We start from the raw sequence: 24,982 nt of genomic DNA, 5'->3' as shown, positions 1-24,982 counted from the left end.
AATTCATGACCACGGTGGATTTAAAGGATGCGTATCTACATATTCCTATCCACAAGGAACATCATCGGTTCCTAAGGTTCGCCTTTCTGGACAAGCATTACCAGTTTGTGGCACTTCCATTCGGATTAGCCACTGCTCCAAGAATTTTCACAAAGGTACTAGGGTCCCTTCTAGCGGTGCTACGACCAAGGGGCATTGCAGTAGTACCTTACTTGGACGACATACTGATTCAAGCGTCGTCCCTACCACAAGCAAAGGCTCATACGGACATTGTCCTGGCCTTTCTCAGATCTCACGGGTGGAAAGTGAACGTAGAAAAAAGTTCTCTATCTCCGTCAACAAGAGTTCCCTTCTTGGGAACAATAATAGACTCCTTAGAAATGAGGATTTTTCTGACAGAGGCCAGAAAATCAAAACTTCTAAGCTCTTGTCAAGTACTTCATTCTGTTCCTCTTCCTTCCATAGCGCAGTGCATGGAAGTAATAGGTTTGATGGTCGCGGCAATGGACATAGTTCCTTTTGCGCGAATTCATCTGAGACCATTACAACTGTGCATGCTCAGTCAGTGGAATGGGGATTATACAGACTTGTCTCCGACGATACAAGTAGATCAGAGGACCAGAGATTCACTCCGTTGGTGGCTGACCCTGGACAACCTGTCACAGGGGATGAGCTTCCGCAGACCAGAGTGGGTCATTGTCACGACCGACGCCAGTCTGGTGGGCTGGGGCGCGGTCTGGGAACTCCTGAAAGCTCAGGGTCTTTGGTCTCGGGAAGAGTCTCTTCTCCCGATAAATATTCTGGAACTGAGAGCGATATTCAATGCTCTCAAGGCTTGGCCTCAGCTAGCAAAGGCCAAATTCATACGGTTTCAATCAGACAACATGACGACTGTTGCGTATATCAACCATCAAGGGGGAACAAGGAGTTCCCTGGCGATGGAAGAAGTGACCAACATCATTCTATGGGCGGAGACTCACTCCTGCCACTTGTCTGCAATCCACATCCCAGGAGTGGAAAATTGGGAAGCGGATTTTCTGAGTCGTCAGACATTTCATCCGGGGGAGTGGGAACTCCATCCGGAAATCTTTGCCCAAATTACTCAATTGTGGGGCATTCCAGACATGGATCTGATGGCCTCTCGTCAGAACTTCAAGGTTCCTTGCTACGGGTCCAGATCCAGGGATCCCAAGGCGACTCTAGTAGATGCACTAGTAGCACCTTGGACCTTCAACCTAGCTTATGTATTCCCACCGTTTCCTCTCATCCCCAGGCTGGTAGCCAGGATCAATCAGGAGAGGGCATCGGTGATCTTGATAGCTCCTGCGTGGCCACGCAGGACTTGGTATGCAGACCTGGTGAATATGTCATCGGCTCCACCATGGAAGCTACCTTTGAGACGGGACCTTCTTGTTCAAGGTCCGTTCGAACATCCGAATCTGGCCTCACTCCAACTGACTGCTTGGAGATTGAACGCTTGATTTTATCAAAGCGAGGGTTCTCAGATTCTGTCATTGATACTCTTGTTCAGGCCAGAAAGCCTGTAACTAGAAAAATCTACCATAAAATATGGAAAAAATATATCTGTTGGTGTGAATCTAAAGGATTCCCATGGAACAAGATAAAAATTCCTAAGATTCTATCCTTTCTTCAATATGGTTTGGAGAAAGGATTATCTGCAAGTTCTTTGAAGGGACAGATTTCTGCTTTATCTGTTTTACTTCACAAAAAGCTGGCGGCTGTGCCAGATGTTCAAGCTTTTGTTCAGGCTCTGGTTAGAATCAAGCCTGTTTACAAACCTTTGACTCCTCCTTGGAGTCTCAATTTAGTTCTTTCAGTTCTTCAGGGGGTTCCGTTTGAACCCTTACATTCCGTAGATATTAAGTTATTATCTTGGAAAGTTTTGTTTTTGGTTGCAATTTCTTCTGCTAGAAGAGTTTCAGAGTTATCTGCTCTGCAGTGTTCTCCTCCTTATCTGGTGTTCCATGCAGATAAGGTGGTTTTGCGTACTAAACCTGGTTTTCTTCCGAAAGTTGTTTCTAACAAAAACATTAACCAGGAGATAGTCGTGCCTTCTTTGTGTCCGAATCCAGTTTCAAAGAAGGAACGTTTGTTGCACAATTTGGATGTAGTTCGTGCTCTAAAATTCTATTTAGATGCTACAAAGGATTTCAGACAAACATCTTCCTTGTTTGTTGTTTATTCTGGTAAAAGGAGAGGTCAAAAAGCAACTTCTACCTCTCTCTCTTTTTGGCTTAAAAGCATCATCAGATTGGCTTACGAGACTGCCGGACGGCAGCCTCCTGAAAGAATCACAGCTCATTCCACTAGGGCCGTGGCTTCCACATGGGCCTTCAAGAACGAGGCTTCTGTTGATCAGATATGTAAGGCAGCGACTTGGTCTTCACTGCACACTTTTACTAAATTTTACAAATTTGATACTTTTGCTTCTTCTGAGGCTATTTTTGGGAGAAAGGTTTTGCAAGCCGTGGTGCCTTCCATCTAGGTGACCTGATTTGCTCCCTCCCATCATCCGTGTCCTAAAGCTTTGGTATTGGTTCCCACAAGTAAGGATGACGCCGTGGACCGGACACACCTATGTTGGAGAAAACAGAATTTATGTTTACCTGATAAATTACTTTCTCCAACGGTGTGTCCGGTCCACGGCCCGCCCTGGTTTTTTAATCAGGTCTGATAATTTATTTTCTTTAACTACAGTCACCACGGTATCATATGATTTCTCCTATGCAAATATTCCTCCTTTACGTCGGTCGAATGACTGGGGAAGGCGGAGCCTAGGAGGGATCATGTGACCAGCTTTGCTGGGCTCTTTGCCATTTCCTGTTGGGGAAGAGAATATCCCACAAGTAAGGATGACGCCGTGGACCGGACACACCGTTGGAGAAAGTAATTTATCAGGTAAACATAAATTCTGTTTTTTACGGTGTCTTTTTTATTTCACGATTTCCTTTATTCATTTCATGCAATTTTTAAATGAATTGGTTTTGTGAGCCCTACTGAATTGCATGTATCTTGTTCACTTACCTAAATCTGAGACCCACTGTTCTAAAGGTAACAACTGCCTTTAGAACAATGTTTCTCAACTCCAGTCTTCAGGACCCTTAACAGGCCAGATATCCATTATATCTTAACTAGATCACAGGTGAAATAATCAGCTGATCAGTAACCATGGTTACTAACCTGCTCTCACCTTCAGATGATTATTTCACCTGTGCTCTAGAAACCCCCTTTGTGCAGAATAATAGAATTATCGCAAAGTGCAAAATAGTGCAGTCTGGGTCCTTAAAGGAATTATGTATTTAAAGGGCCATGATACCCAAATGTTGAAACACTTGAAAGTGATGCAGCACAGCTGTAAAAAGCTGACTAGAAAATATCACCTGAACATCTTTATGTAAAAAAGAAAGATATTTTACCTTAAAAATGTCCTAAGTTTTCACACCCCATTGTAAAGGACTTTAAGCAGCAAATCAGTATGTCTGTCCCGGGACAGGCAAGGGAGCGTGCCTCATGCACACTCATGTTATTTCCCTATTCAGTTTAAGGAAGTTTACTATGAAATCTCATGAGAGTTAAGTGAAATCTCATGAGATCACAGTAAAAGAGTTTGTGACCTCAGCACTGTTGATGCTGATTGGCTGCAGTTAATTTCTTATTTTTTATTTTTTTCATACCTGCAGCTGGACAACAGCTGAAGTATAACTTTTTACACAGCACTTACTCTGGTGAGCTGAAGATGTTGTGAGGTAAAATATCTTCCTTTTTTACATAGAGATGCTCAGGTGATATTTTCCTGTCAACTGTTTACAGTTATGCTGCATCACTTTCAAGTGAGTATTATGTCCCTTTAAGATATAATGAATATCTGGCCTGTTAAGGGTCCTGAAGACTGGAGTTGAGAAATTCCATAGTATTGGTGATTTTTTTTTTTTTTTAATTCTCGCAAGCCCTGACGCCTTTAGCTAATCGGGCCCTTCGTCTGATGCACTAATGATTCAGGTCATACTGTATCCACCAGCACAATCATCCTAGATTAATTTAATATATGTCTAATTTTATTCTATCTCTGCAACATAGAAAACAATGTTTCATAAAATGCTTAACTAGCGTTTAATTGAAAGCGAAATTGTATGCAAGTAAATATCAAAAAAATCGTTTTTTTTTTTTTTTTTAACTGTAGAACTCAAGCATTTTAAATAAACATTGACTTCCGAAGACCTTTAGGAGATATATATTATACAATCTGCTTTATTCTAGGTCAATACGAGCGATTTCTGTCTTACTTATTGCTATACTTTTTTCAATTAAAAATAATAATGCTTTATGAAGTGTATGGGTCAGTGTGCAGTTCAGAATTCACTGCTCTGCCTGCCAAGAGCGATCAATCTTGATAAACTGCACTATTGTATAACTGATAATTATCTTGTATGGCTATTTTTGAAGCATGCCAAATGCAGTCAGACTTGGTTAATCCATGCTTGGATTATCCAGATGCCTGGCTGTATGCAAGTTTTAAAGGGTGACCAGTCTTCCAGAAAACATTTCATATTATCTAGATAGACTAAGACTGTTGAAATCAGATTGAAAATTGGGTCTACAGAGTAACATTCAGATTTTTTCGTTGACTGGTGTTCCACTCACTCTATCTGTCTAAAGACCTGAATGGTGCTTATTCATGCATCTCCGTATTGTGCATCTAAATACAAATTACGGACAAGACAACTCAGCTCACATTAAAAAGGAGGATTTCGGAGACCTAAACAACACTATAAATTACTTTCAGACATTCCTTTCCTGTATTTAATTTTGAAATAAATTTACCTACATATTGACTTTCTTAACATTTTGGACACGTTTCTTGTTTTAACACAAAACCACATAGTGTCATTTTTTTACTTTGCTTTTAATGTTTAGGTTGAAAAAAAAATACAGAGATTGTTTATTTCCTTTTTTTTCCTTCCTTCCTTTCTGTGATTACTCACGTTTCCTTCCTTTAACTCTTGTTGCACTTGCAGTAGATTAAAAGCATATTTCCCTGTACTTACATTTATTGTTACATTTTTATTATCATTTACTTTTGCATTTCACGGTATTGGCTTGCATCTTAAAGTAAAAAAAAAAAACAATTGTAGTAAGCTCGGAATATAAACCTACAGAAGTGCACGTGGCACCATTAACCGTTAAAAAAAAAAGCAAAAACAGCCTTTCCTTTTTTGCATTGCAAAGCATCTTTAGTTAAATTATGTCTGTCTATCTGTGCATTATATACAGGGCTGGAACAGTTGAAATTTGCCCTTTTCAGGATATATGCTATCTTTAAAGATATATATATATATATATATATATAACACATAAAGGAAACCCAGCACTCACCAGCTAGCTCACAGCTAAGATTTAAAATGGAAAGGTTAGTCACCGCATCTGGCCAAATGGGACAAGCTCAGGCACCACGTCAAGGTCCTTTCCAACACCTGAGTCCCTAACACAGCCACACAATGCAGGCTCTCAAAGCCAGACAAACTAGGAACAAGGGAGTGGTGCACAGGTATATGTAATCACCCAGCAACATACAAAACACGGAAGGGGGACTGCACTCCAAAACCGGACCAGGTACACATCCCATGACCCAGCAGCATGCCAGCCCTGGGTGCTAAATAGCACTCACAAAAAGCTGTGTCGTCACCAGAGTCATAGGCAGTTAACCCCAGACAGGAGTGGGTGCAAGAACCATGGGGGATTACAAAACAAATACAACACATAAAGGAAACCCAGCACTCACCAGCTAGCTCACAGCTAAGATTTAAAATGGAAAGGTTAGTCACCGCAGCTGGCCAAATGGGACAAGCTCAGGCACCACACCAGATGCGGTGACTAACCTTTCCAATTTAAATGTTTAAACACCAAAACAATGATAATTTTTACTAGAAGCATTTTTGCCAATACATGTATATTGCATATATATTTCTATTCAAAGATGTAAGTCATCTATGTGCATTCAAATTTTGACAGGAATGTCCCTTTAAGTATGTAAGCTTTATTCAAACTAAGAAAGTTTGTGGAGAAGTTTACCCAGTGTGCAGTATGAGCATTGTTTAACAATTTCCCACAATGCCCTGTCATTATGCCTCAACTTCCATATCTTTTCACGCTGTAGCTTCCCTGCTGTGTGTGTGTCAACTTGTAGCCTATTAGCGCTAACTGTGATGTTCCTTCTATGCAGTTTGGACACCTGACCAGCAGTAAGTTGACTGAGACCGCCATCTCTTGAAATGTCTTGAAATTGATTGGTCCATAAAAGACAAAAGAAATGCCAATTGATGTGAAAAATTGTTCAGTCCTGTGTTGGTTTTAAATACTGTTTTTTTTTTTTTTTTTTTTATTCCCAGCCCTCGAATGAGATTGTCCTTCATAGTGTTTTCTACACAGGCTAGAGTTATTCTGCCATTAACTGGAGACAGGTATGTTGACAAACAGTTTATCAAATTGTTTAAACATAACTATTTGCAAATTGATTTGTTGAAAAGAAAAACTAAAAAAAAAAAGGCATCTAAAACTATCTTATAATCAGCTAATGCATGATAAAAAGACAATGCAATTTCAAAGTTATGTCTGTTTCCACTCCCCCTGCATCATATGACACCTATCAGCCAATCACAAATGCATATACGTATATTCTGTGAATTCTTGCACATGCTCAGTAGGAGTGTAAATATAAAAACAATGTGCACGTTTTGTTAATGGAAGTAATTTGGAAAGTTGTTTAAAATTGCATGCTCTATCTGAATCATGAACGTTTAATTTTGAATTGAATGTCCCTTAAATTTACCTTTGTATCTTTAAAGGGACACTGTACCCAATTTTTTTCTTTCATGATTCAGATTGAGCATGAAATTTTAAGCAACTTTCTAATTTACTCCTATTATCAAATCTTCGTCATTCTCTTGGTATTTTTATTTGAAATGCACAAATGTAAGTTTAGATGCTGGCCCATTTTTGGTGAACAACCTAGATTGTCCTTGCTGATTGGTGGATAAATTCATCCACCATTTAAAAAGTGCTGTCCAGAGTACTGAAACCAAAAAAAGCTTAGATGACTTCTTTTTCAAATAAAGATAGCAAGAGAATGAAGAAAAATTGATAATAGGAGCAAATTAGAAAGTTGCTTAAAATTGCATGCTCTTTTACAAAAGAAAAAATTTGGGTTCAGTGTCCCTTTAAATATCTTTACCATATTTGCATGCACACCTAGACATGTTGTATTAAATAAACTTTGAGTTTATTGGAAAATTCTACTTTATTAAAGATTTATTTTATGCTAATAGGATGTGCTTCTTCTATTTTATACTTTATTAGTTCAGACCTACAGAAAATGTATGATTTTCTTTTTCTTTATTCTGAGAAAATATGCCAGCTCCTGCTTCCAAGAACATAATTGCACAGCAGCAGTTTGGGTCATGGACTCTGCAGGGTTCTATCTTGCAGCCTTCTTTACATTTTTAGCAGTTAGAGTCCATCTAGATCAGATGAAAAGTACCTTCACTTTTAGTAGTTAGTATTTTCTTTTTTTGTGTGCTCAATTTTAGTGCTTTCTGAATTTAAAGAAATGTGTGCAAGGGTTATAGATTATTTCTGGTCAAATTTGTCTGTGCCAAATCAGGAGCCAAATGAGGACTTAAAGGGACAGTAAAGTCCTAATTAGACATACGATTTTAAACAACTTTCCAATTTACTTTTATTTAATTTGCTTCCTTCTCTTGTTATCCTTTGCTGAAAGTTTGATCTCGGAAAGCTCAAGAGCAGAAAAGAGCCTAGGTTAACTGAAGAGTTGTTTACATTTTTTTATATTCTATCTAAATCAGGAAACATTTTGGGTTTGAAATCCCTTTAATTTAATAGGACAGTAACAGCAAAATTAAACTTTCATGATTCAAATAGAGCATGCAATTTTAATCAACTTTCCATTTTAATTCTATTATCTAATTTGCTTTGTTCTCTTGGTATCTGTTGTTGAAAAATATACCTAAGCAGGCTTATGAGCAGAAATTCACTACTCAGCACTAGCTGCTGATTGGTGGCTGCACATATATGCCTCTTGTCATTGGCTCACTTGGATTGTTTAGCTAGCTCCCATTAGTGCATTGCGGCTCTTTCAATGGATACCAAGAGACTGAAGCAAATTTGATAGCAGAAATACAATGGAATGATGTTTAAAATGATATGTTCTATCTGGATCATTAATTTATGTTTTTGAGTTTTATTGTCCTTTAAAGGGACATACAACCCAAAATATTTATTTCATGATATAGATAGAACATGCAATTTTTTTTTTGTCTTCTTGGTATCTTTTGTTGAAAAGCAGGGATGTAAAGCTTAGGAGTCGGCCCATTTCTGGAGTACTATATGGCAGCAGCTTTGCAAGAATGTTATCCATTTGCAAGAGCACTATATGGCAGCGCTGTTTCCTGCCATGTTGTGCTCCAGATGCCTATCTAGGTATCTCTTCAACACAGAATATCATGAGAACAAAGCAAATTTGATAATAGACACAAATTGGAAACTTTTTTAAAATGGACAGGAAACCCAAAAAATATCTTTCATGATTCAGATAGCGCATACAATTTTAAACAACTTTCCAGTTTACTTGTATTATACAATTTGATTTATTCTCTTGGTATCCTTTGTTGGGAGCTAGCTAAACACATCTGGTGAACCAATAACACGAGGCATATATGTGCAGCCACCAATAAGCAGATAGCTCCCAGAGGTGCATTGCTGCTCTTGAACCTACCTAGGTATGCTTTTTTAACAATGCATACCAAGACAACAAAGCAAACTGGACAGTTGGTTAAAATGATATGCTCTGTCTGAATCACGAATGGTAATTCAGGTCCCTTTAAACAAATAATTAAAAACATTATTGCAAACAGAGGGCCAGATTACGAGTGACGCGCTAACAGTAACATGCAAGCAATATTGTATTTATATTTGTATTTATGTATTTACAGACATATATACACATATAAACACATAAATACATACACACACACATATATATATATATATATATATATATATATATATATATATATATATACACACACACATATAAACACATACATACATAAACACACACACACACACACACACACATATTTATATATATATATATATATATATACACATACATACACACACACACACACACAAACACACATATATATATATATATATATATATATATATATACAGGGAGTGCAGAATTATTAGGCAAATTAGTATTTTGACCACATCATCCTCTTTATGCATGTTGTCTTACTCCAAGCTGTATAGGCTCGAAAGCCTACTACCAATTAAGCATATTAGGTGATGTGCATCTCTGTAATAAGAAGGGGTGTGGTCTAATGACATCAACACCCTATATCAGGTGTGCATAATTATTAGGCAACTTCTTTCCTTTGGCAAAATGGGTCAAAAGAAGGACTTGACAGGCTCAGAAAAGTCAAAAATAGTGAGATATCTTGCAGAGGGATGTAGCACTCTTAAAATTGCAAAGCTTCTGAAGCGTGTTCATCGAACAATCAAGCGTTTCATTCAAAATAGTCAACAGGGTCGCAAGAAGCGTGTGGAAAAACCAAGGCGCAAAATAACTGCCCATGAACTGAGAAAAGTCAAGCGTGCAGCTGCTAAGATGCCACTTGCCACCAGTTTGGCCATATTTCAGAGCTGCAACATCACTGGAGTGCCCAAAAGCACAAGGTGTGCAATACTCAGAGACATGGCCAAGGTAAGAAAGGCTGAAAGATGACCACCACTGAACAAGACACACAAGCTGAAACATCAAGACTGGGCCAAGAAATATCTCAAGACTGATTTTTCTAAGGTTTTATGGACTGATGAAATGAGAGTGAGTCTTGATGGGCCAGATGGATGGGCCCGTGGCTGGATTGGTAAAGGGCAGAGAGCTCCAGGCCGACTCAGACGCCAGCAAGGTGGAGGTGGAGTACTGGTTTGGGCTGGTATCATCAAAGATGAGCTTGTGGGGCCTTTTCGGGTTGAGGATGGAGTCAAGCTCAACTCCCAGTCCTACTGCCAGTTTCTGGAAGACACCTTCTTCAAGCAGTGGTACAGGAAGCAGTCTGCATCCTTCAAGAAAAACATGATTTTCATGCAGGACAATGCTCCATCACACGCATCCAAGTACTCCACAGCGTGGCTGGCAAGAAAGGGTATAAAAGAAGAAAATCTAATGACATGGCCTCCTTGTTCACCTGATCTGAACCCCATTGAGAACCTGTGGTCCATCATCAAATGTGAGATTTACAAGGAGGGAAAACAGTACACCTCTCTGAACAGGTTCTGGGAGGCTGTGGTTGCTGCTGCACGCAATGTTGATGGTGAACAGATCAAAACACTGACAGAATCCATGGATGGCAGGCTTTTGAGTGTCCTTGCAAAGAAATGTGGCTATATTGGTCACTGATTTGTTTTCTCCAACATAGGTGTGTCCGGTCCACGGCGTCATCCTTACTTGTGGGATATTCTCTTCCCCAACAGGAAATGGCAAAGAGTCCCAGCAAAGCTGGTCACATGATCTCTCCTAGGCTCCGCCTACCCCAGTCATTCTCTTTGCCGTTGCACAGGCAACATCTCCACGGAGATGGTTAAGAGTTTTTTGGTGTTTAAATGTAGTTTTTATTCTTCAATCAAGTGTTTGTTATTTTAAAATAGTGCTGGTATGTACTATTTACTCTGAAACAGAAAAGAGATGAAGATTTCTGTTTGTAAGAGGAAGATGATTTTAGCAAACGTTACTAAAATCGATTGCTGTTTCCACACAGGACTGTTGAGATGAAGTAACTTCAGTTGGGGGAAACAGTTGGCAGACTTTTCTGCTTGAGGTATGACTGGCCATATTTCTAACAAGACTATGTAATGCTGGAAGGCTGTCATTTCCCCTTATGGGGACCGGTAAGCCATTTTCTTAGATTAAGTAAAAGAATAAAGGGCTTCATAAGGGCTTAAAAAACTGGTAGACATTTTTCTGGGCTAAAACGATTACTTTGCTAAGCATATTTTGCAGATTATAACTCTTAATAGTTATTATAATCTTGGGGATTGTTTAGAAAAATGGCAGGCACTGTATTGGACACCTTTTTCAGAAGGGGGCCTTTTCTAGTTATAGGCAGAGCCTCATTTTCGCGCCACTAATGCGCAGTTGTTTTTGGAGAGCAAGGCATGCAGATGCATGTGTGAGGAGCTAAGAACCACTGAAAAAGCTTATAGAAGGCGTCATTTGGTATCGTATTCCCCTCTGGGCTTGGTTGGGTCTCAGCAAAGCAGATAGCTGGGACTGTATAGGGGTTAAATGTAAAAACGGCTCCGGTTCCGTTAATTTAAGGGTTAAAGCTTTGAAATTTGGTGTGCAATACTTTTAAGGCTTTAAGACACTGTGGTGAAATTTTGGTGAATTTTGAACGATTCCTTCATACTTTTTCACATATTCAGTAATAAAGTGTGTTCAGTTTGAAATTTAAAGTGACAGTAACGGTTTTATTTTAAAACGTTTTTTGTGCTTTGTTGACAAGTTTAAGCCTGTTTAACATGTCTGTACCATCAGATAAGCTATGTTCTATATGTATGAAAACCAAGGTTTCTCCCCATTTAAATTTATGTGATAATTGTGCCATAGTGTCCAAACAAAGTAGGGACAATGATGCCACAGATAATGATATTGCCCAAGATGATTCCTCAAATGAGGGGAGTAAGCATGATACTACATCATCCCCTTCTGTGTCTACACCAGTTTTGCCCACACAAGAGGCCCCTAGTACATCTAGTGCGCCAATTCTTATTACCATGCAACAATTAACGGCTGTAATGGATAACTCTATAGCAAACATTTTATCCAAAATGCCTACTTATCAGAGAAAGCGCGATTGCTCTGTTTTAAACACTGAAGAGCAAGAGGACGCTGATGATAACTGTTCTGACATACCCTCACACCAATCTGAAGGGGCCAGGAGGGAGGTTTTGTCTGAGGGAGAAATTTCAGATTCAGGAAACATTTCTCAACAAGCTGAACCTGATGTTGTAACATTTAAATTTAAATTAGAACACCTCCGCACACTGCTTAAGGAGGTATTATCTACTCTGGATGATTGTGACAATTTGGTCATTCCAGAGAAATTATGTAAGATGGACAAGTTCCTAGAGGTTCCGGTGCCCCCCGACGCCTTTCCTATACCCAAGCGGGTGGCGGACATAGTAAATAAGGAGTGGGAAAGGCCCGGCATACCTTTTTTTCTTCCCCCTATATTTAAGAAATTATTTCCTATAGTCGACCCCAGAAAGGACTTATGGCAGACAGTCCCCAAGGTTGAGGGGGCGGTTTCTACTCTAAACAAACGCACTACTATTCCTATCGAAGATAGTTGTGCTTTCAAAGATCCTATGGATAAAAAATTAGAGGGTTTGCTTAAAAAGATGTTTGTTCAGCAAGGTTACCTTCTACAACCAATTTCATGCATTGTTCCTGTCACTACGGCAGCGTGTTTCTGGTTCGAGGAACTAGAAAAGTCGCTCAATAAAGAATCTTCGTATGAGGAGGTTATGGACAGAGTTCAAGCACTTAAATTGGCTAACTCTTTTATTTTAGATGCCGCTTTGCAATTAGCTAGATTAGCGGCGAAAAATTCAGGGTTTGCTATCGTGGCGCGCAGAGCGCTTTGGCTAAAGTCTTGGTCAGCGGATGTGTCTTCCAAGACAAAATTGCTTAACATCCCTTTCAAGGGCAAAACACTATTTGGGCCCGATTTGAAAGAGATTATTTCAGACATCACCGGGGGAAAGGGACACGCCCTCCCTCAGGATAGGTCTTTTAAGGCTAAAAATAAGCCTAATTTCTCCAACATAGGTGTGTCCGGTCCACGGCGTCATCCTTACTGGTGGGATATTCTCTTCCCCAACAGGAAATGGCAAAGAGCCCAGCAAAGCTGGTCACATGATCCCTCCTAGGCTCCGCCTTCCCCAGTCATTCTCTTTGCCGTTGTAAAGGCAACATCTCCACGGAGATGGCTTAGAGTTTTTTGGTGTTTAACTGTAGTTTTTATTCTTCAATCAAGAGTTTGTTATTTTAAAATAGTGCTGGTATGTACTATTTACTCTGAAACAGAAAAGTGATGAAGATTTCTGTTTGTAAGAGGAAAATGATTTTAGCAACCGTTACTAAAATCGATGGCTGTTTCCACACAGGACTGTTGAGAGGAATTAACTTCAGTTGGGGGAAACAGTGAGCAGACTTTTGCTGCTTGAGGTATGACACATTTCTAACAAGACTATGTAATGCTGGAAGCTGTCATTTTCCCTATGGGATCCGGTAAGCCATTTTTATTACATAAGAATAAAGGGCTTCACAAGGGCTTTTAAGACTGGTAGACATTTTCTGGGCTAAAACGATTGATATATAAGCATTTTTAATACTTCATAGCTTTGAGGAATTATTTTATTCTTGGGAATTATGTAAAATAACCGGCAGGCACTGTATTGGACACCTTGTTCTCTAGGGGCTTTCCCTAATCATAGGCAGAGCCTCATTTTCGCGCCTCTATTGCGCAGTTGTTTTTGAGAAGCATGACATGCAGATGCATGTGTGAGGAGCTCAGATACATAGAAAAGGCTTTCTGAAGGCGTCATTTGGTATCGTATTCCCCTTTGGGCTTGGTTGGGTCTCAGCAAAGCAGATACCAGGGACTGTATAGGGGTTAAACATAAAAACGGCTCCGGTTCCGTTATTTTAAGAGTTAAAGCTTTCAAATTTGGTGTGCAATACTTTTAAGGCTTTAAGACACTGTGGTGAAATTTTGGTGAATTTTGAACAATTCCTTCATACTTTTTCACATTTGCAGTAATAAAGTGTGTTCAGTTTAAAATTTAAAGTGACAGTAACGGTTTTATTTTAAAACGTTTTTTGTACTTTGTTATCAAGTTTATGCCTGTTTAACATGTCTGAAATACCAGATAGACTGTGTTCTGTATGTGGGGAAGCCAAGGTTCCTTCTCATTTAAATAGATGTGATTTATGTGACACAAAATTTAGAGAAAATGATGCCCAAGATGATTCCTCAAGTGAGGGGAGTAAGCATGGTACTGCATCATCCCCTCCTTCGTCTACGCCAGTCTTGCCCACACAGGAGGCCCCTAGTACATCTAGTGCGCCAATACTCCTTACTATGCAACAATTAACGGCTGTAATGGATAATTCTATCAAAAACATTTTAGCCAAAATGCCCACTTATCAGCGAAAGCGCGACTGCTCTGTTTTAGAAAATACGGAAGAGCATGAGGACGCTGATGATATTGGTTCTGAAGTGCCCCTACACCAGTTTGAGGGGGCCAGGGAGGTTTTGTCTGAGGGAGAAATTTCAGATTCAGGGAAAATTTCTCAACAAGCTGAACCTGATGTGATTACATTCAAATTTAAATTGGAACATCTCCGCGCTCTGCTTAAGGAGGTGTTATCTACTCTGGATGATTGTGAGAATTTGGTCATTCCAGAGAAATTATGTAAGATGGACAAGTTCCTAGAGGTCCCGGGGCCCCCCGAAGCTTTTCCTATACCCAAGCGGGTGGCGGATATTGTAAACAAAGAATGGGAAAGGCCCGGCATACCTTTCGTCCCTCCCCCTATATTTAAGAAATTGTTTCCTATGGTCGACCCCAGAAAGGACTTATGGCAGACAGTCCCCAAGGTCGAGGGGGCGGTTTCTACTCTAAACAAACGCACCACTATACCCATAGAAGATAGTTGTGCTTTCAAAGATCCTATGGATAAAAAATTAGAGGGTTTGCTTAAAAAGATGTTTGTTCAGCAAGGTTACCTTCTACAACCAATTTCATGCATTGTTCCTGTCACTACAGCAGCGTGTTTCTGGTTCGATGAACTAGAAAAGGCGCTCAATAAAGATTCTTCTTATGAGGAGATTTTGGACAGAATTCATGCTCTCAAATTGGCTAACTCTTTCACCTTAGACGCCACTTTGCAATTGGCTAGATTAGCGGCGAAAAATTCTGGGTTTGCTATTGTGGCGTGCAGAGCGCTTTGGCTAAAATCTTGGTCAGCGGATGCGTCTTCCAAGAACAAATTGCTTAACATTCCTTTCAAGGGGAAAACGCTGTTTGGCCCTGACTTGAAAGAGATTATTTCTGATATCACTGGGGGTAAGGGCCACGCCCTTCCTCAGGATAGGTCTTTCAAGGCTAAAAATAAACCGAATTTTCGTCCCTTTCGCAGAAACGGACCAGCCCCAAGTGCTACATCCTCTAAGCAAGAGGGTAATACTTCTCAAGCCAAGCCAGCCTGGAGGCCAATGCAAGGCTGGAACAAAGGTAAGCAGGCCAAGAAACCTGCCACTGCTACCAAGACAGCATGAGATGTTGGCCCCCGATCCGGGACCGGATCTGGTGGGGGGCAGACTCTCTTCGCTCAGGCTTGGGCAAGAGATGTTCTGGATCCTTGGGCGCTGGAAATAGTCTCCCAAGGTTATCTTCTGGAATTCAAGGGGCTTCCCCCAAGGGGGAGGTTCCACAGGTCTCAATTGTCTTCAGACCACATAAAAAAACAGGCATTCTTACATTGTGTAGAAGACCTGTTAAAAATGGGAGTGATTCATCCTGTTCCATTAGGAGAACAAGGGATGGGGTTCTACTCCAATCTGTTCATAGTTCCCAAAAAAGAGGGAACATTCAGACCAATCTTAGATCTCAAGATCCTAAACAAGTTTCTCAAGGTTCCATCGTTCAAAATGGAAACCATTCGAACAATTCTTCCTTCCATCCAGGAAGGTCAATTCACACTTCCGTTCGGATTAGCCACTGCTCCAAGAATTTTCACAAAGGTACTGGGGTCCCTTCTAGCGGTGCTAAGACCAAGGGGCATTGCAGTAGTACCTTACTTGGACGACATTCTGATTCAAGCGTCGTTCCTTCCACAAGCAAAGGCTCACACGGACATCGTCCTGGCCTTTCTCAGATCTCACGGGTGGAAAGTGAACGTAGAAAAAAGTTTTCTATCTCCGTCAACAAGAGTTCCCTTCTTGGGAACAATAATAGACTCCTTAGAAATGAGGATTTTTCTGACAGAGGCCAGAAAATCAAAACTTCTAAACTCTTGTCAAGTACTTCATTCTGTTCCTCTTCCTTCCATAGCGCAGTGCATGGAAGTAATAGGTTTGATGGTCGCGGCAATGGACATAGTTCCTTTTGCGCGAATTCATCTGAGACCATTACAACTGTGCATGCTCAGTCAGTGGAATGGGGATTATACAGACTTGTCTCCGACGATACAAGTAGATCAGAGGACCAGAGATTCACTCCGTTGGTGGCTGTCCCTGGACAACCTGTCACAGGGGATGAGCTTCCGCAGACCAGAGTGGGTCATTGTCACGACCGACGCCAGTCTGGTGGGCTGGGGCGCGGTCTGGGGACTCCTGAAAGCTCAGGGCCTTTGGTCTCGGGAAGAATCTCTTCTCCCGATAAATATTCTGGAACTAAGAGCGATATTCAATGCTCTCAAGGCTTGGCCTCAGCTAGCAAAGGCCAAATTCATACGGTTTCAATCGGACAACATGACGACTGTTGCGTACATCAACCATCAGGGGGGAACAAGGAGTTCTCTGGCGATGGAAGAAGTGACCAAAATCATTCAATGGGCGGAGACTCACTCCTGCCACTTGTCTGCAATCCACATCCCAGGAGTGGAAAATTGGGAAGCGGATTTTCTGAGTCGTCAGTCATTTCATCCGGGGGAGTGGGAACTCCATCCGGAAATCTTTGCCCAAATTACTCAGTTGTGGGGCATTCCAGACATGGATCTGATGGCCTCTCGTCAGAACTTCAAGGTTCCTTGTTACGGGTCCAGATCCAGGGATCCCAAGGCGACTCTAGTAGATGCACTAGTAGCACCTTGGACCTTCAAACTAGCGTATGTATTCCCACCGTTTCCTCTCATCCCCAGGCTGGTAGCCAGGATCAATCAGGAGAGGGCATCGGTGATCTTGATAGCTCCTGCGTGGCCACGCAGGACTTGGTATGCAGACCTGGTGAATATGTCATCGGCTCCACCATGGAAGCTACCTTTGAGACGGGACCTTCTTGTTCAAGGTCCGTTCGAACATCCGAATCTGGTCTCACTCCAACTGACTGCTTGGAGATTGAACGCTTGATTTTATCAAAGCGAGGGTTCTCAGATTCTGTCATTGATACTCTTGTTCAGGCCAGAAAGCCTGTAACTAGAAAAATCTACCATAAAATATGGAAAAGATATATCTGTTGGTGTGAATCTAAAGGATTCCCTTGGGACAAGATAAAAATTCCTAAGATTCTATCCTTTCTTCAAGAAGGTTTGGAGAAAGGATTATCTGCAAGTTCTTTGAAGGGACAGATTTCTGCTTTGTCTGTGTTACTTCACAAAAAGCTGGCAGCTGTGCCAGATGTTCAAGCTTTTGTTCAGGCTCTGGTTAGAATCAAGCCTGTTTACAAACCTTTGACTCCTCCTTGGAGTCTCAATTTAGTTCTTTCAGTTCTTCAAGGGGTTCCGTTTGAACCCTTACATTCCGTTGATATTAAGTTATTATCTTGGAAAGTTTTGTTTTTGGTTGCAATTTCTTCTGCTAGAAGAGTTTCAGAGTTATCTGCTCTGCAGTGTTCTCCTCCTTATCTGGTGTTCCATGCAGATAAGGTGGTTTTGCGTACTAAACCTGGTTTTCTTCCGAAAGTTGTTTCTAACAAAAACATTAACCAGGAGATTATCGTGCCTTCTTTGTGTCCGAATCCAGTTTCAAAGAAGGAACGTTTGTTGCACAATTTGGATGTAGTTCGTGCTCTAAAATTCTATTTAGATGCTACAAAGGATTTTAGACAAACATCTTCCTTGTTTGTTGTTTATTCTGGTAAAAGGAGAGGTCAAAAAGCAACTTCTACCTCTCTCTCTTTTTGGCTTAAAAGCATCATCAGATTGACTTACGAGACTGCCGGACGGCAGCCTCCTGAAAGAATCACAGCTCATTCCACTAGGGCCGTGGCTTCCACATGGGCCTTCAAGAACGAGGCTTCTGTTGATCAGATATGTAAGGCAGCGACTTGGTCTTCACTGCACACTTTTACTAAATTTTACAAATTTGATACTTTTGCTTCTTCTGAGGCTATTTTTGGGAGAAAGGTTTTGCAAGCCGTGGTGCCTTCCATCTAGGTGACCTGATTTGCTCCCTCCCTTCATCCGTGTCCTAAAGCTTTGGTATTGGTTCCCACAAGTAAGGATGACGCCGTGGACCGGACACACCTATGTTGGAGAAAACAGAATTTATGTTTACCTGATAAATTACTTTCTCCACCGGTGTGTCCGGTCCACGGCCTGCCCTGGTTTTTTAATCAGGTCTGATAATTTATTTTCTTTAACTACAGTCACCACGGTATCATATGATTTCTCCTATGCAAATATTCCTCCTTTACGTCGGTCGAATGACTGGGGAAGGCGGAGCCTAGGAGGGATCATGTGACCAGCTTTGCTGGGCTCTTTGCCATTTCCTGTTGGGGAAGAGAATATCCCACAAGTAAGGATGACGCCGTGGACCGGACACACCGTTGGAGAAAGTAATTTATCAGGTAAACATAAATTCTGTTTTTCGTCCCTTTCGCAGAAACGGACCAGCCTCTAACTCTACATCCTCTAAGCAAGAGGGTAATACTTCACAACCCAAACCAGCCTGGAGACCGATGCAAGGCTGGAACAAGGGTAAGCAGGCCAAGAAGCCTGCCACTGCTACCAAAACAGCATGAAGGGATGGCCCCCGATCCGGGACCGGATCTGGTGGGGGGCAGACTTTCTCTCTTTGCTCAGGCTTGGGCAAGAGATGTTCAGGATCCTTGGGCGCTAGAAATAGTTTCTCAAGGTTATCTCCTGGAATTCAAGGAACTACCCCCAAGGGGAAGGTTCCACAGGTCTCAATTATCTTCAAACCAAATAAAAAGACAGGCATTCTTACATTGTGTAGAAGACTTGTTAAAGATGGGAGTGATTCATCCAGTTCCAATAAGAGAACAAGGGATGGGTTTTTATTCCAACCTGTTCATAGTTCCCAAAAAAGAGGGAACATTCAGACCAATTTTAGATCTCAAGATCCTAAACAAATTTCTCAGGTTTCCATCGTTCAAAATGGAAACCATTCGAACGATCCTTCCCACCATCCAGGAAAGTCAATTTATGACCACCGTGGATTTAAAGGATGCGTACCTACATATTCCTATCCACAAGGAACATCATCAGTTCCTAAGGTTCGCTTTTCTGGACAAGCATTACCAGTTTGTGGCACTTCCATTCGGATTAGCCACTGCTCCGAGAATTTTCACAAAGGTACTAGGGTCCCTTCTAGCGGTTCTAAGACCAAGGGGCATTGCAGTAGTGCCTTACTTGGACGACATCCTAATTCAAGCGTCGTCTCTGTCAAAAGCAAAGGCTCATACGGACATCGTCCTAGCCTTTCTCAGATCTCACGGATGGAAGGTGAACAAAGGAAAGAGTTCTCTGTCCCCGTCAACAAGAGTTCCCTTCTTGGGAACGATAATAGATTCCTTAGAAATGAGGATTTTTCTGACAGAGGTCAGAAAATCAAAAATTCTAAGCTCTTGTCAAGTACTTCATTCTGTTCTTCGTCCTTCCATAGCGCAGTGCATGGAAGTAATAGGATTGATGGTTGCTGCAATGGACATAGTTCCTTTTGCACGAATTCATCTAAGACCATTACAACTGTGCATGCTCAGACAGTGGAATGGGGATTATACAGACTTGTCTCCGACGATTCAAGTAGATCAAAAGACCAGAGATTCACTCCGTTGGTGGCTGACCCTGGACAATCTGTCACAGGGAATGAGCTTCCGCAGACCAGAGTGGGTCATTGTCACGACCGACGCCAGCCTGGTGGGCTGGGGCGCGGTCTGGGAACCCCTGAAAGCTCAGGGTCTATGGTCTCGGGAAGAATCTCTTCTCCCGATAAACATTCTGGAACTGAGAGCGATATTCAATGCTCTCAAAGCTTGGCCTCAACTAGCAAGGGCCAAATTCATAAGGTTTCAATCAGACAACATGACTACTGTTGCATATATCAATCATCAGGGGGGAACAAGGAGTTCCCTGGCGATGGAAGAAGTGACCAAAATAATTCATTGGGCGGAGGATCACTCCTGCCACTTGTCTGCAATCCACATCCCAGGAGTGGAAAATTGGGAAGCGGATTTTCTGAGTCGTCAGACATTCCATCCGGGGGAGTGGGAACTCCATCCGGAAATCTTTGCCCAAATAACTCAATTATGGGGCATTCCAGACATGGATCTGATGGCGTCTCGTCAGAACTTCAAGGTTCCTTGCTACGGGTCCAGATCCAGGGATCCCAAGGCGACTCTAGTGGATGCACTAGTAGCACCTTGGACCTTCAACCTAGCTTATGTGTTCCCACCATTTCCTCTCATTCCCAGGCTGGTAGCCAGGATCAATCAGGAGAGGGCTTCGGTAATCTTGATAGCTCCTGCGTGGCCACGCAGGACTTGGTATGCAGACCTGGTGAATATGTCATCGGCTCCACCATGGAAGCTACCTTTGAGACAGGACCTTCTTGTTCAAGGTCCATTCGAACATCCGAATCTGGCTTCCCTCCAACTGACGGCTTGGAGATTGAACGCTTAATTTTATCAAAGCGTGGGTTTTCAGATTCTGTAATAGATACTCTGATTCAGGCTAGAAAGCCTGTAACTAGAAAAATTTACCATAAAATATGGAAAAAATATATCTATTGGTGTGAATCTAAAGGATTCCCTTGGAACAAGATAAAAATTCCTAAGATTCTTTCCTTTCTACAAGAAGGTTTGGAGAAAGGATTATCTGCAAGTTCTCTGAAGGGACAGATCTCTGCTTTATCTGTTTTACTTCACAAAAGACTGGCAGCTGTGCCAGATGTTCAAGCATTTGTTCAGGCTCTGGTTAGGATCAAGCCTGTTTACAGACCTTTGACTCCTCCCTGGAGTCTAAATTTAGTTCTTTCAGTTCTTCAAGGGGTTCCGTTTGAACCCTTACATTCCGTAGATATTAAGTTATTATCTTGGAAAGTTTTGTTTTTGGTTGCAATTTCTTCTGCTAGAAGAGTTTCAGAGTTATCTGCTCTGCAGTGTTCTCCTCCTTATCTGGTGTTCCACGCAGATAAGGTGGTTTTGCGTACTAAGCCTGGTTTTCTTCCTAAAGTTGTTTCTAACAAGAATATTAACCAGAAGATAGTTGTTCCTTCTTTGTGTCCGAATCCAGTTTCCAAGAAGGAACGTTTGTTACACAATTTGGACGTAGTCCGTGCTCTAAAGTTCTATTTAGAGGCTACTAAAGATTTCAGACAAACATCTTCCTTGTTTGTTGTTTATTCTGGTAAAAGGAGAGGTCAAAAAGCGACTTCTACCTCTCTTTCCTTTTGGCTTAAAAGCATTATCCGATTGGCTTATGAGACTGCCGGACGGCAGCCTCCTGAAAGAATCACAGCTCACTCCACTAGGGCTGTGGCTTCCACATGGGCCTTCAAGAACGAGGCTTCTGTTGACCAGATATGTAAGGCAGCGACTTGGTCTTCACTGCACACTTTTGCCAAATTTTACAAATTTGATACTTTTGCTTCTTCGGAGGCTATTTTTGGGAGAAAGGTTTTGCAAGCTGTGGTGCCTTCCGTTTAGGTGACCTGATTTGCTCCCTCCCTTCATCCGTGTCCTAAAGCTTTGGTATTGGTTCCCACAAGTAAGGATGACGCCGTGGACCGGACACACCTATGTTGGAGAAAACAGAATTTATGCTTACCTGATAAATTACTTTCTCCAACGGTGTGTCCGGTCCACGGCCCGCCCTGGTTTTTTTTTAATCAGGTCTGATGAATTATTTTCTCTAACTACAGTCACCACGGTATCATATGGTTTCTCCTATGCATATTTCCTCCTGTCCGTCGGTCGAATGACTGGGGTAGGCGGAGCCTAGGAGGGATCATGTGACCAGCTTTGCTGGGACTCTTTGCCATTTCCTGTTGGGGAAGAGAATATCCCACAAGTAAGGATGACGCCGTGGACCAGACACACCGTTGGAGAAAGTAATTTATCAGGTAAGCATAAATTCTGTTTTTGTTTTGTTTTTGAATGTCAGAAATGTATATTTGTGAATGTTGAGATGTTATATTGGTTTCACTGGTAAAAATAAATAATTGAAATGGGTATATATTTGTTTTTTGTTAAGTTGCCTAATAATTATGCACAGTAATAGTCACCTGCACACACAGATATCCCCCTAAAATAGCTATAACTAAAAACAAACTAAAAACTACTTCCAAAAATATTCAGCTTTGATATTAATGAGTTTTTTGGGTTCATTGAGAACATGGTTGTTGTTCAATAATAAAATTAATCCTCAAAAATACAACTTGCCTAATAATTCTGCACTCCCTGTATACATATAAACACATACATGCACACACACACATATATATATATATATAATGAGGAAGAAGGAGAGCTGAGCCCAGGTGTCAGGAAAAAGTTTTATTGCAAGGTAGGCTTTCTGGATACAAGGTGAACTCCAATCTTACGCGTTTCGCGCATGGGCACATGCGCTTCATCAGAGATACATTGGAGCCCTTTGCAGTTCAGTAGCTGAAAACATGTAATAACATATTTATGCAATACTCATATGTAATAAAGTGTTATACTGTGTATTTACTGTAAATATTTCACTGTTCTTCACTTAGGGGAATATATTCTATGTTTTTATAAATACATTTTACTATAAATATCTGTATATATCTATATCTATATACATGATATATATATATATAACGTATTTTTGTGCTGAATAAAGCACCTTTTTCAAAATCCAGTGAGTGCAAGCCTCTTCTCTTATATATATATATATATATATATATATATATATATATATATATATATATGTGTGTATATATATATATATATATATATATAATTCTGGTTTCCAAGCACTCCCTGTACTCGTGAATTTCCTGGGTGCTCTCTATGATAGATAGGTAGAAACTTCAAAGAAATAATAGGCACTCACAGGACTTAATGAACATTATTTTTATTATTAGTAATTAATCAATAAAGGTTCAGTCAACATTTCAGTCCTCACAGTGACCTTTATCAAGACTGTTTTGTAATCAATATGTGTGGACCGCTCAATGTTGACTGAACCTTTATTGATTAATTACTAATAATAAAAATAATGTTCATTAAGTCCTTTAAGTGCCTCTTCTTTCTTTGAAGTTTCTATATACTGTGTGTATATATATATATATATATATATATATATATATATATAAAGGTATAGATAAATATTTTACCAAAAAACATCAGATACATATAGAAATATGTATTTATTAATAAATAGAACATATTTAGCTATGTGAAGAACATTGGAATATTTTCATGTCGGGTTAGCGCACTTGAGAAAATGCGATCGGGTTTTCACGCGAGGAGGGTGTTATGTTTTTTTGCCCACTTTTCGCGCTCCATTGAAGTCAATGGCGGAATATGTTAACACTGTTGCGATATTCGAAGTTTGACTTTTTGCGTTGGTCAGGTTAGCCAGCGAGCGATAACTTTTTGCTTTTAACTTGCAAAAAGCTTACTTCTAGCAGAGTTAACACACAAGCGGGAGCGATAAATAGTGATCCACTTGTAATCGAACCCAGAATAGGGCTAACTTAAAGGGACATGCAACCCAAAATTTTTCTTTCATGATTTATGTAGAACATACAATTCTTAACAACTTTCCAGTTTACTTTTATTATCAAATTTGCTTCATTCTCTTGGTATTATTTGTTGAAGGAGCATCAATGCACTACTGGTTGCTAACTGAACACATGGGTGAGAACCTAGGTTCTTTGCTGCTCCTGAGCCTACTTAGATAAAACTTTTAGCAAAAGGATAACAAGAGAAGGAAGCAAATTAAATAATAGAAGTAAACTAGAAAGATGTGTAAAATTGTATGCTCTGTCTAAATCATGACTATCTAATTATGACTTTACTGTCCCTTTAAGGTATTTTTTTTTACTTACTGAGAATTTGGTTTATAGTTCCCACATCTAAAAATTCTAAATCACAATTTAAAAATAAAGATAAAAATAGCAGAGATAAGCTACAGGTTTTATTAAATGAAGATTGTACTCAAAAAGTTTTTATCACACATATAATACAAGCATTTGTATATGTCAAGTTTGTTGTTGGATGAAAAAATATGACATATGTACTCCTGAAAAAGCTATTTTTATTTGCTTTGTGGCTGCTTAAACACCATTCAGGTTAAAAATATTACATCTGATCTATATGGTAGCAATGTTGATTCACTTGAAAATCTATCTATTTTTATTTTTTGCTTAGTGTATAAAGGTAACCACTTTAAACATTATGGCATTATTAATGGAATGTGTAGAACTCGCTACACAAAAGATAGATAAATGCATAGATATGGAACCAGACTTTAAAAAGGCAACTCTAATTTACCTAGCCAGGGAATTGTATAAACATATATTATCTATATATGCTTACCAGTCCACCCTATTTTTCCTTCTTCACTGCTTTTTATATTTATTGATTCGTTTTTTATGATTTTTTTCACAAATGGAAAAATGACAACTGAAATACAGTCTGCTCATCTGATGTGGTTGCTATGGAAACCAATCAATAAAATGTATTATAATGTACATTTTTTGACCATCTGAATTGACCTGTGTTTTCTGTCGGAATTCTGATTTGTGATGCAGTAACGTTTGTGGGTAATTTTATTAGCAAACTGTTAAATAATTAATGTATTGAATGAAAGAAATGCATGTGGAATTTTTTTCCCCCCATCTTTTGTATTTTGATTCTATACTAGTTACTAACG

At 40.3% G+C, this 24,982-nt stretch overlaps 1 protein-coding gene across 1 annotated transcript in view; it reads left to right on the top strand.

Moving 5' to 3' along the window:
* Positions 1-24,982, top strand: part of ANTXR2 (ANTXR cell adhesion molecule 2) — a 584,995-nt gene that overhangs the window by 82,808 nt on the left and 477,205 nt on the right. Inside the window, exon 3 of the mRNA XM_053703194.1 lies at positions 6,408-6,479. Coding sequence (XP_053559169.1) covers positions 6,408-6,479 — 72 coding nt within the window. The remainder of the gene's footprint in view (positions 1-6,407; positions 6,480-24,982) is intronic.

Source organism: Bombina bombina, chromosome 2 (genome assembly GCF_027579735.1).
Source record: "Bombina bombina isolate aBomBom1 chromosome 2, aBomBom1.pri, whole genome shotgun sequence".
Lineage (NCBI taxonomy): Eukaryota > Metazoa > Chordata > Amphibia > Anura > Bombinatoridae > Bombina > Bombina bombina.
Note: the sequence above shows the minus strand (reverse complement) of the source record. Positions and strands in the feature narration are given on the sequence as shown.